Raw genomic sequence first — 14,252 nt, 5'->3', positions numbered from 1 at the left:
TGCAAGCAGATTCTTTACCATCTGAGCCACCAGGGAAGCCTGACACAGCCTCTGTGCTCCCCTCCCCCCAACCCCCCACCTCGTCATTTACCAGCAGCAGCTCCTTGAAGCCCTCCCTTGCTAAAGTCTCCTCGCGAGGGGTTAATCACCGCTCAGAAGCACCTGCATCACCCTCATTAGGCCAGCCTGTTGTGCAAACTGTCATGTTGTGGATTTGAGGCTTATCAGGGTCACAGCTAAGATGGTCCTTACAGAGGCAGACTGAGGCATCTCCAGGGCCGGGGGGCGGGGGTGGGGGCAGCTGGCAAGTCCCTTCTCTCTGTGACTCTCAGCAGCGTCCCTCATCTTCTGGAATCATAAATGTGCCAGGACTTTCGGTGGGTTTGCAGCCTCCCTTCTTCAGCCTCCCAAGTTAGTGGTGACAGTGCACGACTCCATGAATATACTAAAAACCACTGAGTTGTAACTCTCTAAAGCATGAATTTTTATTCTAGGTAAATTACATCCAAAGCTTTTATAGACAACAAAAAGAAAAAGAGGCAGGTAAGCAGGCTGGTGACGTTGTCAGCTCCAGTATCAGAATTCATATAGTGTTTCTTAAAATCAGTTAACCAATCAGTCTCCCTTTTCCTGGAGCAATCAGCCCATCTTCATCAGTTTAAAGGCGAGCTGAGTTTTTCTTCTCAGATGAGGGATTCATTGTTAAGCAATCATTAAAAAAAAAAAAAAAATCCGAGGCTCTCCTGTAGGGCTTGTGGTTTGCAGTGGCTTTCTCTGCCATCTGCCTTCTAATTCTGTCCCAGGTCCTACGCATGTGGTTCAAGCAGCAATGCTGTGACCCTTAGAAGTTTGTTTTGTGTTTGTGACTCTCTCCTTTGCTGTGTCTTCTCCGAAGCACTTTTCAGGGTGAGAAGTAGGAGGTGATTTTGTTTCTCCAGCGGCAGAAGGCAGAACCCAATTATTCTGTCCTGTCATATTTCTCCTGGCCTTGGTAACATAGTTACACCCGGAGAAGTCACATTTGTCCAGCACGCATAAAAATCTCTGCCTTTCCGCCAAACAGATTACACCACACTTGGCCTTTTGAGCAGAGAACGAATTGCTTGTACTGCGTATTCCTTGGCCCAGATCCTGAAAGTAATTTTTAAGCTTTGTCCTCTGTGTTTATTTCCAGTGACTTTCTGTAAGGGCAGTGCTTATGACATGATCTGTTAATAACTTTCTTTTTCTTAATATGTATTTTTATTCATTTATTTGACTGCGCTAGGTCTTAGTTGAGGCATGTGGGATCTAGTTCCCCTACCAGGGACCGGACCCCTGCATTGGGAACTCAGTCTTAGCCACCGGGCCACCAGAAGTTCCTGTTATGCTTTTCTTTCCTTTTTTTTTTTTTTTTTGATTAATGAATTTATTTTGATTGGAGAATAATTACTTTACAATATTGTGATGGTTTTTGCCATACATCAACATAAATCGACTTACAGGCCATAGTCATAAAGCCTTTTTATCAGCAAAAGCCCTTCCTGAACTGCTGTAGAGCCTGGCGGGGCCAGGTCACAGTTTGTGGTGTGTAGAAGAGGGCAGGTAAGCTAGAGGAGTAGAGACTCCTCAGCAGTAGTGAGGGGACCTTGGGATTGAACTTTGGGGGGGGCTCTTCAGATCTGTCCTTCCGGAAGCCAAGACTTTTCTGTCACTCAGCATATCAAGCCTCGCCAATAAAGCGATCACTGATACTTAGAAATTTGTTGTCGAGGCACTTCAGGATTGTGCCTGCCTCTTTAATTGTTAAAGAAAGGTTAGATTATGTCCAGGGGTAGTGTTCCAAGTAACCCTCTGCATTCACTTCTTCTGCTAATTAGTAATTCCATGAACGGGATCTGTTAACCAGATTAATGGGATAACCGGATCCCAACAGTCCACATCCTCCCAAACAGAAGAACTTCCCATAGACTATTGTAGAGAAAAGGTGTCTTCTGAAAACTAGTGAGGAAATCATTCAGTGGTTTAGCATTTTCCCTCAGATGTGAAAGGAGGACTCCAGTGACTTCGCATATATGGATTCTATTTCTGAACAATTCCGTTTGGCCTCCTGGAAGGTCTGAGTGACTTTCGGGGGAATAACCGGATCTGTTTGCTCCGAGGAGCGGGCGCGAGGCCGCCGAGGAAGCAGGGAGACAGATGGCCGGCTATTGTGTTACCACCATCATCTGCTGGGCCGTGAGCAAATATTAAGTGAATAATATATATGTAATTGGTGTGAAAGTACAGTTGCAACATTTCTAATTCCATGTGAAGGATGGCTGCTTCTTGAACACTTGTATTTCATCGAATGCTATATTGAAATGTTTCTGTTTACAGGGTTAATCCATTTTAAACTGCTTTATAGTGAACGTTTTTCCCCCATTTTTTGACACCACTGTGTAATATTTTGAATTGAAATGGCCTGTAATGGCCCTTTTTTATTTTCCATAACAACACGAGCACTAAATTATAGCTGTGCAATTATGTAAACAATGGAAATGCTTCCAGAATGAATCCTTCCTTTTAAATTTTCATTTTGTGTAATTGTTGGAAGGTTTGGAGCCATAATAAACAAAATTATTTTACACATTTATCGTTCTAAAGGTCAATTATAAGAGAACTAAAGAAACAGCACTATGTAAAATGAATAAACCAATTTCTGGTGCTATCACCATATGTTTTTCTTATCACTTATGGTTTTTCCAGTTGCTGTGTACATAGCATTCAATTAAAGCGATTCATTTACTAGGCTGAATGCGGTTCGTGTTTATAGAACTGTGCTTTGGAGGGGAGGAAGCAACACGCCTCTGTTTGAATTACCTGATTTTTTGTAAGATCAGCGATAAGAGACAGATGCTCCTAGCAGTTCCTTTCCCATAAACCTGAATCTGTGGATAAGCTGTACATCCATAATCATCATCTTACAATCTAGTTTTCATACTCAGTGTAGCTTGTGTGTGGACTTTTAACCAAAAACGAGAGGAAAATACTAGTTTGAAGGTCCGTTCCTCCTCCTACAGCTTTTTGCAGATTGAATTTGCTTTCCTTTGAACAAAAGCATGTGAAAGAGTTTCATGCTGGTCAGTTTTCAAGAATAAACTTCATTCCTATTTTAGAGTCCATTTTTGATTCAGCTTGTTGTTTTGCTTATTATTTTCAGTCCGTTTAAAAATGTGGAAAAGAAACTAATTTTTGCTATCAGACTCACTTGATTGGGGGAAACTCTAGAACTCCTTAGAAGAGTGGGCTCTAGCAAATCTAAAAAAGAGCTTTTCCCATTTTTATTGCATCATTTGCCCTGTGAATTATATACACTTTGGCTGGTTGCTGTAACACTTTGCTAAGGATATTATTTAAGAGCATTAATTTGTATTTTTTTTTTAAACTTCTGGGAGAATGTAATCTAAGAGGCTTTGGGAGCCACCTTTGAAATGTTTTAAAAAGCTCTTTCTGAGCATCAGCAAAATACTAGTTCACTGAATTCTACAGAGTAAATTACAGAAAATAAAAAATCCTTCATGGTCCTTCCCTTATGTTTTTATTCCACTTCTGTGTGACCCTTTCCAACTTACAAAGGCATGTGTTCACATCTTTCCTGACACATTTAAGTCCAGGGGAATCAGCCCCTGCTTGGAAGAGAAACCAGAAGTTCTCAGCACAGTGTGATCTGTCCACGACCCTGTGCAGGGTACCTTGACCCCAGACCTGGGACTCTTTCTACGCTGCCAGAGTCTGACTGCAGAACAGGGCCGTATACCCCACAAAGGAGGAGGCACGGAATAGCCCTGAGTCGCACCCTGGGAGCCGTTGCCCTGGCTCTGCCAGCTCTGAAACTCCCAGTCAGGAGTTGGGTCAGGAGCTGGATCAGGGACAGAATTCTCTCTCCGCCCAGGATGCAAACCACGCTTTTAACAGGGAGAGTCTGCATCCGACTGAAACCTTTGGCAAAAATTCAGTATCCTTGGTTCACTATAATTGTACTGATTTAAGGGTTATTTCCTATTTATGACATAGGCTGGGGCTTCCCATGGGTGGCGCAGTGGTCAAGAATCTGCCTGCCAATGCAGGAGTCGCAGGAGACACAGGTTTGATTCCTGGGTCAGGTAGATACCTTGGAGTAGGAAATGGCAACCCACTGCACTATTTTGGCCTGGGAAATCCCATGGACAGAGGAGGTGGGTGGGCTCCGTGGGGTCTTAAAGAGTCAGACAGAACTGAGCACTGAGCACTCACACACATGCATGGCACAGAATACTGGCTTTCCAGAACATTCTTATTTACATGGAAAAAAAAAGTGAGTTCCTTTTTTAAAAACGACATAGTGTTCTCTTTGGACTTGAATATGACAAAAAAAACATGAGGGTTGTATGTGTATAATTGGTGTTTGAGAAGCACTGTCCTATCTGGTCTCTGCGAAGGCCTGCTGACTGACTGGAAAGTTTCAGTCTCAGGATTTCCATCTTTGCAAAGACTGCAGCCATCACTGTGCTCGGGGTGTGTGGAGAGGAAGGCGAGAGAGGGCTCCTCCCGGAGATGGCCAAAGCACTGGGTAGACCCCACTCTTTCTGGGAAGGTGCAGCTGCTGTCCTTCTAGCATCTGAGTTATTCCTGATTGCAGAATGTCGTCACTAAGATGTAGTCTTCAGGCTGTTCCATTTCAGTGTGGGTAAGCGGAATAAGCCAGCATATGGCCCTAACTTGGCCAACTGGCCGCACAGTCCCCCCCTTTAACCCCCACGTTAACCCCGGCCCAGCACTGCTGTATCTGGCGGCTCCGCTTCTCCTGGGGGCCGCCTTCCATGGGTGGCGGGCAGGCCAGGCCAGCCATCTGTCATCTTGCCCTCTCTTTCCAGTCTTCTCGCCCATAGAAACAGGTTCCGTTGAAGAGCCTGGCTGCAGTCCAGGGGGTGGGGAGCCTGGGACTTGATCTTGCTGCCCGCATCTCTGCCGTCTTCAGCACTGGTGGCAACTTAGTTTTTGGAATGCCCCATTTGCAGCTCGTTGCCCTGACACGCCTGAAACTTGTGAAGTGAAAATGGATTTCATGTATAAATTCTGGCTTTAGCTTGTTAAAGGATTTTGTTCCTAATTCCCATAAACTCATCCGAGAAAACCCTTTTTTAAAAATTAAACCTCTCAATTCCAGTGGTTTTAAAAAAAAAAATCTGTGATTTAAGTATGTGCTAAAGATGTTAAAAATCCACAGAGATCAAGGCTGAGTTCCTCCTCTCAACAGATGGAATGAAGGCAAACCTAACCAAGTTAACATCATGGTTGTTTGCATTATTAATCTTCCCATGCATGGCATTCTGCTACCTTGCAAGCCAGGTTTGCACGAATCCTTTCGTGGCAGCAGATGTCAACAGAAGAGTGCTTCCATCTGCTGCCCGAGACGTTGATGCCTGATACCCCTCGACGAGGCCCAGTGCAGAGTGTACCTCTGTGAGTAATTACAGGTGTGTGGTGAGGAGCCCAGGGCATTAATCAGAGGCTTCATTATGAAAAAGGTGGATCTTTTGTTCCGCTCCTGGAGCGAGAGTTGACCACACACTTTCTAAACTGCAGTGTCCATCTGCTCAGCTCCTAGAATGTTTGCCTTGGCTGATGTGGACACTGAAACGTATCAAAGGACGTGATTACAGCAGGTTTAAACATTAACCCGGGAGAAGCGTGGTTCGGGTTTTTCTTTCCTTTCCTCCTTCCTTCCTCCATTTTATCTGCTTATTTATCTGTTTGATCTCTTTGTTTTTCAGTATAGGAAAACGTCTGCTGAAATGCTAAAACCTTGCATTAGTAGTTGTGAAGTAATTTTCCATATAAGAGTTTTAATAGAGTAGGCACTGCACAGTCATTTTTAAAGGACATAAACATAATGATTTGTAGACACTGAGTGAGCTGACTGTGTAAGGAAGAAACCATAGAAAAATGTTTTGTGAACACAGGAAAATTTTCTTTTACCATTACAAGTTTTTCACTGAGGTTATTTTTATTATAAAGGACTTAACCTGTTAGGATGTAGCACATTGCTGCTCCTTTACTCTAATTTAATCAAGTTAAATCGGGATTATCTTAAGGATTTTCAAATAGCCACCCTGAAATTTGAGGATGGTTTGGGGGACGTTTCTTGGTGTGTTTTTCTTCTTACTCCTACTTTTGGGAACTAATTCTAGGTTATGTCACTGCAAATCACATACCTGTAGCACTTCAGTACATTTGATGAATGCACTTGGCCTAGAACAGCATGAAAACAGTTGTGATTTTCTTACTAATCCTCTTTGCACACACTCACTCACACAGATGGCTTCAGAGATGTGGCCCAGCCATGGATGGCCAGAATGCCGTCCAGGAGGGGAGCGGCGGTCTGCCATGGGCTGGAATGGGGTGTCAGTCTCAGAACAGAGCTGGCGGGCAGGGGCCAGCTGGCCACCCACCAGTGAGAGGCCTGGTGTCTGGGGGAGATCGTCTACTTGCTGTACCGGGCACAGCTGCCTCACCATCCACTTCTACCCAGAGCATTGCCCACCATGTGATCCATCCCAGCGGGACCCCATAGCCCCTCCACTCCCACTGTTTCACTCTTGCAGTCACCCAAGGAGTGAAGTTTCCATCTCTGCCAACTTGAGGAGTTTGTCATAGGACAGTGTGCTTTGACTTTCATGAACTGAAGAAGTTGAGAATTGACAGCTGCTTGCAGGTTTCATGTATTTATCTACTTCCACACTCCTCAGATGGTAACGAGTCCACCTGCAATGCAGGAGACCCGGGTTCAATCCCTGGGTCAGGAAGAACCCCTGGAGGAGGACATGGCAATCCACTCTAGTATTCTTGCCTGGTGAATCCTGTGGACAGAGAGGACTGGTCGGCTACAGTCCATGGGATTGCATAGAGTCAGACACGACTGAGAAACTAACACACAACACACACAGACACTGCTGTAGCTCGTCCAGGGAGCTCGCCTCTGCATGAAAAAGGCAAAAGCATCTGGTCCCAATGCCATGATTTAGATCTTAGACAAGTCACCCTATGAACGGTTTAGCATCTCCATTCTCTTACCTGTAAAATGAATACAGTAGCCCTGGACTAACTCCTCTCTTAGAATCTTTTTCACTGAAAAAGTTCCATGAGTCTGTGTTCTCTTAGATAATCACACAGTAGCCTTATGTATCAGGCTTCCCTGGTGGCTCAGCCATAAAGACTCCACCTGCAATGCAGAAGTCACAGGAGACACGGATTCGATCCCTGGGTCAGGGAGATCCCCTGGAGGAGGGCAAGGCAACCCACTCCAGTGTTCTTGCTGGAAAAATGCCATGGACAGAGGAGCCTGGCGGGCTACAGTCCATAGTGTTGTAAAGGGTCAGACACAACTGAAACAGCCCAGTCATATGTGCAGATGAACTGATGACTTTGGAATTGTGGTCTTGAAAGTTACAGTGGTGTTTTCTTCTCTTCCCTTCTAGGATATCCTAAACACCATCATAAGGCACTGCCCGCCCCGCTTCTTCTCCCTGGGTTTGCCTGGCTTCTCCATGCTGGTGGGGGACTTCATCATGGCTGCTGGCAGGGTCCTCAGTGCAGACACGCTGGCGGTGAGTGTGACAATGCTCAACACCCGGCTCCCAGGAGGCTTCCCAGTGGCTAACAAGGTTCAGATTTCTCCACTCCTAACAGGTGTTGACTCATTAGTGCAACGTGAAACCGGGCTCTCGGGTAGATGCCCTGGCAGCTGATGTGTGAAATTGTAGGATAAGATGACACGCTGGTGGTGGAAAGGCGTTTCATCAAAAGGCCAGAGTGTGAGAAATCATATCCTCACTAATATCTCAGCACATTTGCACGGTGAGAAGCAGGATTCGCCTTCTAGAATCTCATTAGCATTTTTCAGTAAATGGTGGCACAGACATGGATGTCTGTGGTTAAAGGAGAATCTTAAGTGTACATTCTCAATGAAGCTTTTTTCTGTTATTAAGTCTTATTGTAAGTCTAATAGAAAATATTTTCTTAAAATATAAACTTAGAACTTTAAAATCTTGAACCGAAAAATTGATATGTATCTTTTTATTCATATGGCTTAAAACTCGGGCAGAATTCTTATACTAAAAAATTAGAAGCTAGTGGACTAAATGAGCATTAAGGGCTACAAAAAGAATTTATTTATAACCTCAATGTTTACCTCCTAATACTGTTATTTTTAGGGCAAGGTATTAATGCCTTTGAGTGAACACTATTATCTGTTTTAGTTGAAAGGCTTTCACATCTGTACTCTGTACACATCTGTGTTCTGTATGGCTGTTACCTGTCCAGACCCATTTTTCCCCTCTTCAAATGGCTTTCCTGGTGGCTCAGATGGTAAAGTGTCTGCCTGCAATGTGGGAGACCTGAGTTCGATCCCTAGATCAGGAAGATCCCCTGGAGAAGGAAATGACAACCTGCTCCAGTACCCTTGCCTGGAAAATCCAATGGATAGAGGAGCCCTCTAGATTACAGTCCATGGGGTTGCAGAGTTGGACACGGCTTCAATTCAAATGGTGTAAATAAATTAGTTTTAATGTTTGTCATGAACTGTTAAAATCAATGTGAGTATTTAGCTACCTAAGTTTTTTTTGACACATTGTTACTTTTCATTCTCCTTATTTCTTTTTCTCAGGGCAAATTCAAACTCCAGCCCTGGATTTTAAATTAAATTGTTTCTTAATACTTTGTATCACTGGTATTTCATGCTGGCACTTTCATGCAATTTTTCTTATAGGGATAAATTAAAAAGCAAAGGGGAGGGAAGAGAGATGAGAGTGAAAAGGAAGGATGAGTGGAAAGATGTAAGGAAATTGTTGAATTTAACTTTTTTTGGTAAAGATTATGACAACTTTTCATACTTACTTCTGAAAAAGATTATAGGATAATCATTCACGAATAATCTCCTAATTTACTTTTAATCATTCAAATCAGCATTGCAAAATCTTTGAAAAAAAATTGAAAAACTTTTGGGGAAAAAAAGCATTGGAAAAAGAGCATAGAGGGAGGAAAATCATACATTATTGAAATTTTACTTACTTGCTCTGAGAGATTCCTGTGAAAATACAGGTGCCCTTTCTAGTGATAATTTCATGCATGGTGGTCATTCTCAGTGAAAATTTATCTTTTGGCTAGATGAGTTATTAAAGTAGCCTTCCAAAACATTTTTTAAAGAGAAAGAGAGAAAATATGAGAATTTGACTGTAAGAGTTACACTGCATAAAGAGACAGTACCTCTTCAAATTGCTTTGAATCACTGCAGCTTATTAATAACACTTAGGTAAGATGATGACTCTGTCGGTAAAGAATCCACATGCAATGCAAGAAACCTCCTGCAATTCAGGAGACACAGGTTCGATCCCTGGCTTGGGAAGGTGCCCTGAAGAAGGAAATGGCACCCCACACCAGTATTCTTGCCTGGAAAATCTCATGGATAGAGGAGCCTGGTAGGCTATAGCCCATGGGGTAACAAAGAGTTGGACATGACTTAGCAGCTAAACCACCACCACCACAATCTTAGTTTAAACTTGAGGTTTAAAATCATAAGGGAACCAGTGAGAGGTGTTTGGATGGGGCCACAGCTGCTCAGTCAAAATTTTTGAGTTAACACAAGTCACCTGTTCCCCCTGGAGGGCACAGAGGTGGAATGACACAGTGTCTTGAATTTGCTTTATTGAAAGTAGAAACTTTTTTAAAGTTTGTTTTTTTAATTTTTAATATGGGCCATTTTTTAAGCTTTTATTGAATTTGTTACAATATTGCTTCTGTTTTGGTGTTTTTGGCCACAAGGCACGTGGGGTCTTAGCTCCCTGACCAGGGATCAAACCTGCGCCCCCTGATTTGGAAGGCAGATTCTTTTTTTTTTTAAATTAATTAATTTATTTCAATGGAGGCTAATTACTTTACAGTATTGTGGTGATTTTTGCCCTACATTGACATCAGTCAGCCATGGGTGTACACGCATCCCCTGGTCCCGAACTCCCCTCCCTATCCCATCCCTCTGGGTTGTCCCAGTGCACTGGCTTTGAGTGCCCTGTTTCATGCATAGAACTTGGACTGGTCATCTGTTTCACATATGGTAATATACTTGTTTCAATGCTGTTCTCTCAAATCATCCCACCCTCGCCTTCTCCTACAGAGTCCAAAAGTCTGTTCTTTACATCTGTGTCTCTTTTGCTGTCCCGAATGTAGGGTCGTCGTTACCATCTTTCTAAATTTCGTATATATGTGTTGATATACTGTATTGGTTTTTTTCTTTCTGACTTACTTCACTATGCATAATAGGCTCCAGTTTCATCCACCTAATTAGAACTGACTCAAATGCGTTCTTCTTAATAGCTGAGTAATATTCCATTGTGTATATGTACCACAACTTTCTTATTCCTTTGTCTGCTGATGGACATCTAGGTTGCTTCCATACTCTAGCTATTGTAAACAGTGCTGTGATGAACACTGGGGTACACAGGTCTCTTTCAATTCTGGTTTCCTTGGTGTGTATGCCCAGCAGTGGGATTGCTGGGTCATATGGAAGTTCTATTTCCAGTCTTTTAAGGAATCTCCACACTGTTCTCCATAGTGGCTGTAAGAGGGTTCCCTTTTCTCCACACCCTCTCCAGCATTTATTGTTTGTAGACTTTTTCATAGCATCCATTCTGACCAGCGTGAGATGGTACCTCATTGTGGTTTTGATTTGCATTTCTCTGATAATGAGTGATGTTGAGCATCTTTTCATGTGTTTGTTAGCCATCTGTGTGTCTTCTTTGGAGAAATGTCTGTTTAGTTCTTTGGCCCATTTTTTTGATTGGGTTGTTTATTTTTCTGGTTTTGAGCTGCATGAGCTGCTTGTATATTTTTGAGGTTAATTGTCAGTTGCTTCATTTGCTATTATTTTCTCCCATTCTGAAGGCTTTCTTTTCACCTTGCTTATAGTTTCCTTCATTGTACCAAAGTTTTTAAATTTAATTAGGTCCCATTTGTTTATTTTTGCTTTTATTTCCATTACTCTGGGAGGTGGGTCATAGAGGATCTTGCTCTGATTTATGTCAGAGAGTGTTCTGCCTATGTTTTCCTCTAGGAGTTTTATAGTTTCTGGTCTTACATTTAGATCTCTAATCCATTTTGAGTTTATTTTTGTGTATGGTGTTAGAAAGTGTTCTAGTCTCATTCTTTTACAAGTGGTTGACCAGTTTTTCCAGCACCACTTGTCAAAGAGATTGTCTTTTCTCCATTGTATATTTTTGCCTCCTTTGTCAAAGATAAGGTGTCCATAGGTGTGTGGATTTATCTCTGGGCTTTCTGTTTTCTTCCATTGATCCATATTTGTGTCTTTGTGTCAGTACCATACTGTCTTGATGACTGTAGCTTTGTAGTATAGTCTGAGGTCAGGCAGATTGATTCCTCCAGTTCCATTCTTCTTTCTCAAGATTATTTTGGCTATTCAAGGTTTTTTGTATTTCCATACATTGTTCTAGTTCTATGAAAAATACTGTTGGTAGCTTGATAGGGATTGCATTGAATCTATAGATTGCTTTGGCTAGTATACTCATTTTCACTATATTGAATTCTTCTGATGCATGAACATGGTATATTTTCCCATCTATTTGTGTCATCTTTGATTTCTTTCACCAGTGTTTTATAGTTTTCTATATATAGGTCTTTTGTTTCTTTAGGTAAATTTATTCCTAAGTATTTTATTCTTGTCATTGCAATGGTGGATGGGATTGTTTCCTTAATTTCTCTTTCTGTTTTCTCATTGTTAGTGTATAGGAATGCAAGGGATGTCTGTGTATTAATTTTATATCCTGTAACTTTACTATGTTCATTGATTAGCTTTAGTAATTTTCTGGTGATGTCTTCAGGGTTTTCTATGTAAAGGATCATGTCATATGCAAACAGTGAGAGTTTTACTTCTTCTTTTCCATCTGGATTCCTTTTATTTCTTTTTCTTCTCTGATTGCTGTGGCTAAAAATTCCAAAACTATGTTGAATAGTGGTGGGGAGAGTAGGCACCCTTGTCTTGTTCCTGACTTTAGGGGAAATGCTTTCAGTTTTTCACCATTGAGGATGATGTTTGCTTTGGATTTATCATAATTTTGGCTTTTATTATGTTGAGGTATGTTCCTTCTATGTGGAAGGCAGATTCTTAACCACTGGACTGCTAGGGAAGTCCCAAAAGTAGAAAGTTTTAAACAAATTTTAAATATTGAAATGAAAAAGAAATGAATGAGGCAAGAGTGGTAACATTTTGAGTCTAGGTATTGGGTCCATGGATATCACATTTTCTCCACTTTTACATTTAGAAATTTTCTTAACATGAAAACAGAGAAAAGTAAGAGCTGCAGAGGAGAAGGCAGTACTGGAGGCAGGTGGCATCACGCAGAGTCACAGGACCCCATGGCGAGGGCGAGCCTGTTGGGGTGAGGTGCCTTCTGGACCCCGAGCAGAGATGGCGGACACGTCGTCGAGTCTACAGATATGGACTCAGGAAGGAAGCTACAGAGTAGCTACAGTAGTAGATGTAGACTCTGGGCTACAGAGAGGTGGTGGTGGAGAGTCAGCCACGTGGAGGAGGCATTTAAAGCCTCAGGTCTAGATGTCCTGGAGAAGTGACTGTAGGTCTAGGAAGGGAGACGGCTGAGAACTGGGCTCAGCACCCCAGAGTCCAGATCCTGAGAAGCGAAGGGTCCGATCACAGGGACTGTCAGGCCTCCTCTGCAACCCACTAAGGTGTCTGAGTGATGGAAAGGCTCTCTGGTGCATGGGAGCTGTTGGCCATGTCCCCTGCCATGAGGGGTCAGGTGAGACCAGGCCTGGATGTTGACTGGTGGGTCTTGCCTTGTGGAGGTTGTGTAACAAGAAGCGGTGAGCTCCCTGACCGACTTTAGCAAATCTGAACATTCTGCTGTTAGTCGTTTAAAATCTTTGTATTTAAAACATGCAGTAAAACAGTAAACATATAGTAACTTCATCCCTGAGACCATTGCCCCAGCAGAGGTGTCTCTAAGTCAAGAAAAAGTAAAACATGTTGTCACTTATCCAACGTTTCTAACAAAAAGGCCAGTGTGTATCTCATTCCCCTTTCCTGTGTGCAGGCACCTCGTTCGGAAGCCCTCACCATTCTCGGGTCTCTGGTCTGCTTTCCGAACACCTACCGCGAGATTCCCCTTCGGCAGCCAGTGCCTGAAGTTGCTGAAGTCGCCACGGGAGCAGAAGATGTCAAGGTATGTGATGCCATGACAGAATCTCAGGTTAGCATCTTCTCACTCGAGCTATGTGGTTCTGTGGTTCCCTCTTCCGTTATTAAGCTCTGTGCTGCTTATCCCTGAAAGTTTTGCTCAGTCGTTTAGATGTATCAGTAGTTTTTTTTTAGAACACTAGTTTTGTGGGATTAAAGGAGCTAGATGCAGAGTGCGCTGCAGTTATAACTGATGGTTAGATTCTGTGGGTGTTTTTTCCTTAGATCTGTTTACCATCCCTGTGGATCATAATTTTGTAATGAACCATTCTTTGTAATAATTTTATTAGTTTAATTAGGCTGCATTTGTGCATCAAATGAATTTATAAGAAATAATTGAAATATTCAATCCCATTATTGGCCTGATTAAATACTACTAATATTTTAAGTTCTAAATTATTCCTTGGAGAAGAAAGCTGATTTTTTCCTCAGATGACTTTGGGGCAATCAAAGATGGTTTTCAAATCAATTAATCAATTTGTGTATCTATAGTATACATGAATAATATGTAATTTCGTGTACAGTATATAATCCAGGTAAAAAGAAAACTGAGATTTTTTTTCCCTATGCATGTGTGCATGCTCAGTCACTTTAGCCATGTCCAACGTTTTGCAACCCCTTGGACTACAGCCTGCCGGGCTCCTCTGTCCATGGGATTCCCCAGGCGCGAATACTAGAGTGGGTTGCCATGTCCTCCTCCAGGGGATCTTCCCGACCCAGGGATTGAACCTGGATCTCTTGCACTGCAGGCAGAATCTTCACCACTGAGCCCCCGGGGAAACCCAGGAAGAATCATTTGCTCTGCTCGGTTTTCGTCGCGCACACAGAGACACTCTTGTCTAGTGGGCTTCTGAGACCACCATGCTGCTTCCCCAGGCCCCCTGTGTCCTTCCCCAGGGTTCCCTGTCTGGGGGCTCTGCCCTCTCAGTCCTTCAGTGGCCCCAGATTGCCTTAAAACCCGGACAGAACATGTGGGAAGTCAACTACT

At 42.8% G+C, this 14,252-nt stretch overlaps 1 protein-coding gene across 5 annotated transcripts in view; it reads left to right on the top strand.

The window, feature by feature from the left end:
- RALGAPA2 (Ral GTPase activating protein catalytic subunit alpha 2) overlaps nucleotides 1-14,252 on the top strand; it is a 271,302-nt gene that overhangs the window by 137,992 nt on the left and 119,058 nt on the right. For all 5 annotated transcript variants that reach the window (XM_043882987.1, XM_043882990.1, XM_043882989.1 and 2 more), the window contains 2 exons: nucleotides 7,479-7,607; nucleotides 13,122-13,250. In XM_043882987.1, the coding sequence (XP_043738922.1) occupies nucleotides 7,479-7,607; nucleotides 13,122-13,250 (258 nt within the window). The remainder of the gene's footprint in view (nucleotides 1-7,478; nucleotides 7,608-13,121; nucleotides 13,251-14,252) is intronic.

The sequence above is a fragment of the Cervus elaphus genome, chromosome 23, assembly GCF_910594005.1.
Source record: "Cervus elaphus chromosome 23, mCerEla1.1, whole genome shotgun sequence".
Taxonomy (NCBI): Eukaryota; Metazoa; Chordata; class Mammalia; order Artiodactyla; family Cervidae; genus Cervus; species Cervus elaphus.
The sequence above is the reverse complement of the archived record's forward strand: the minus strand, read 5'-3'. Positions and strand labels throughout refer to the sequence as shown.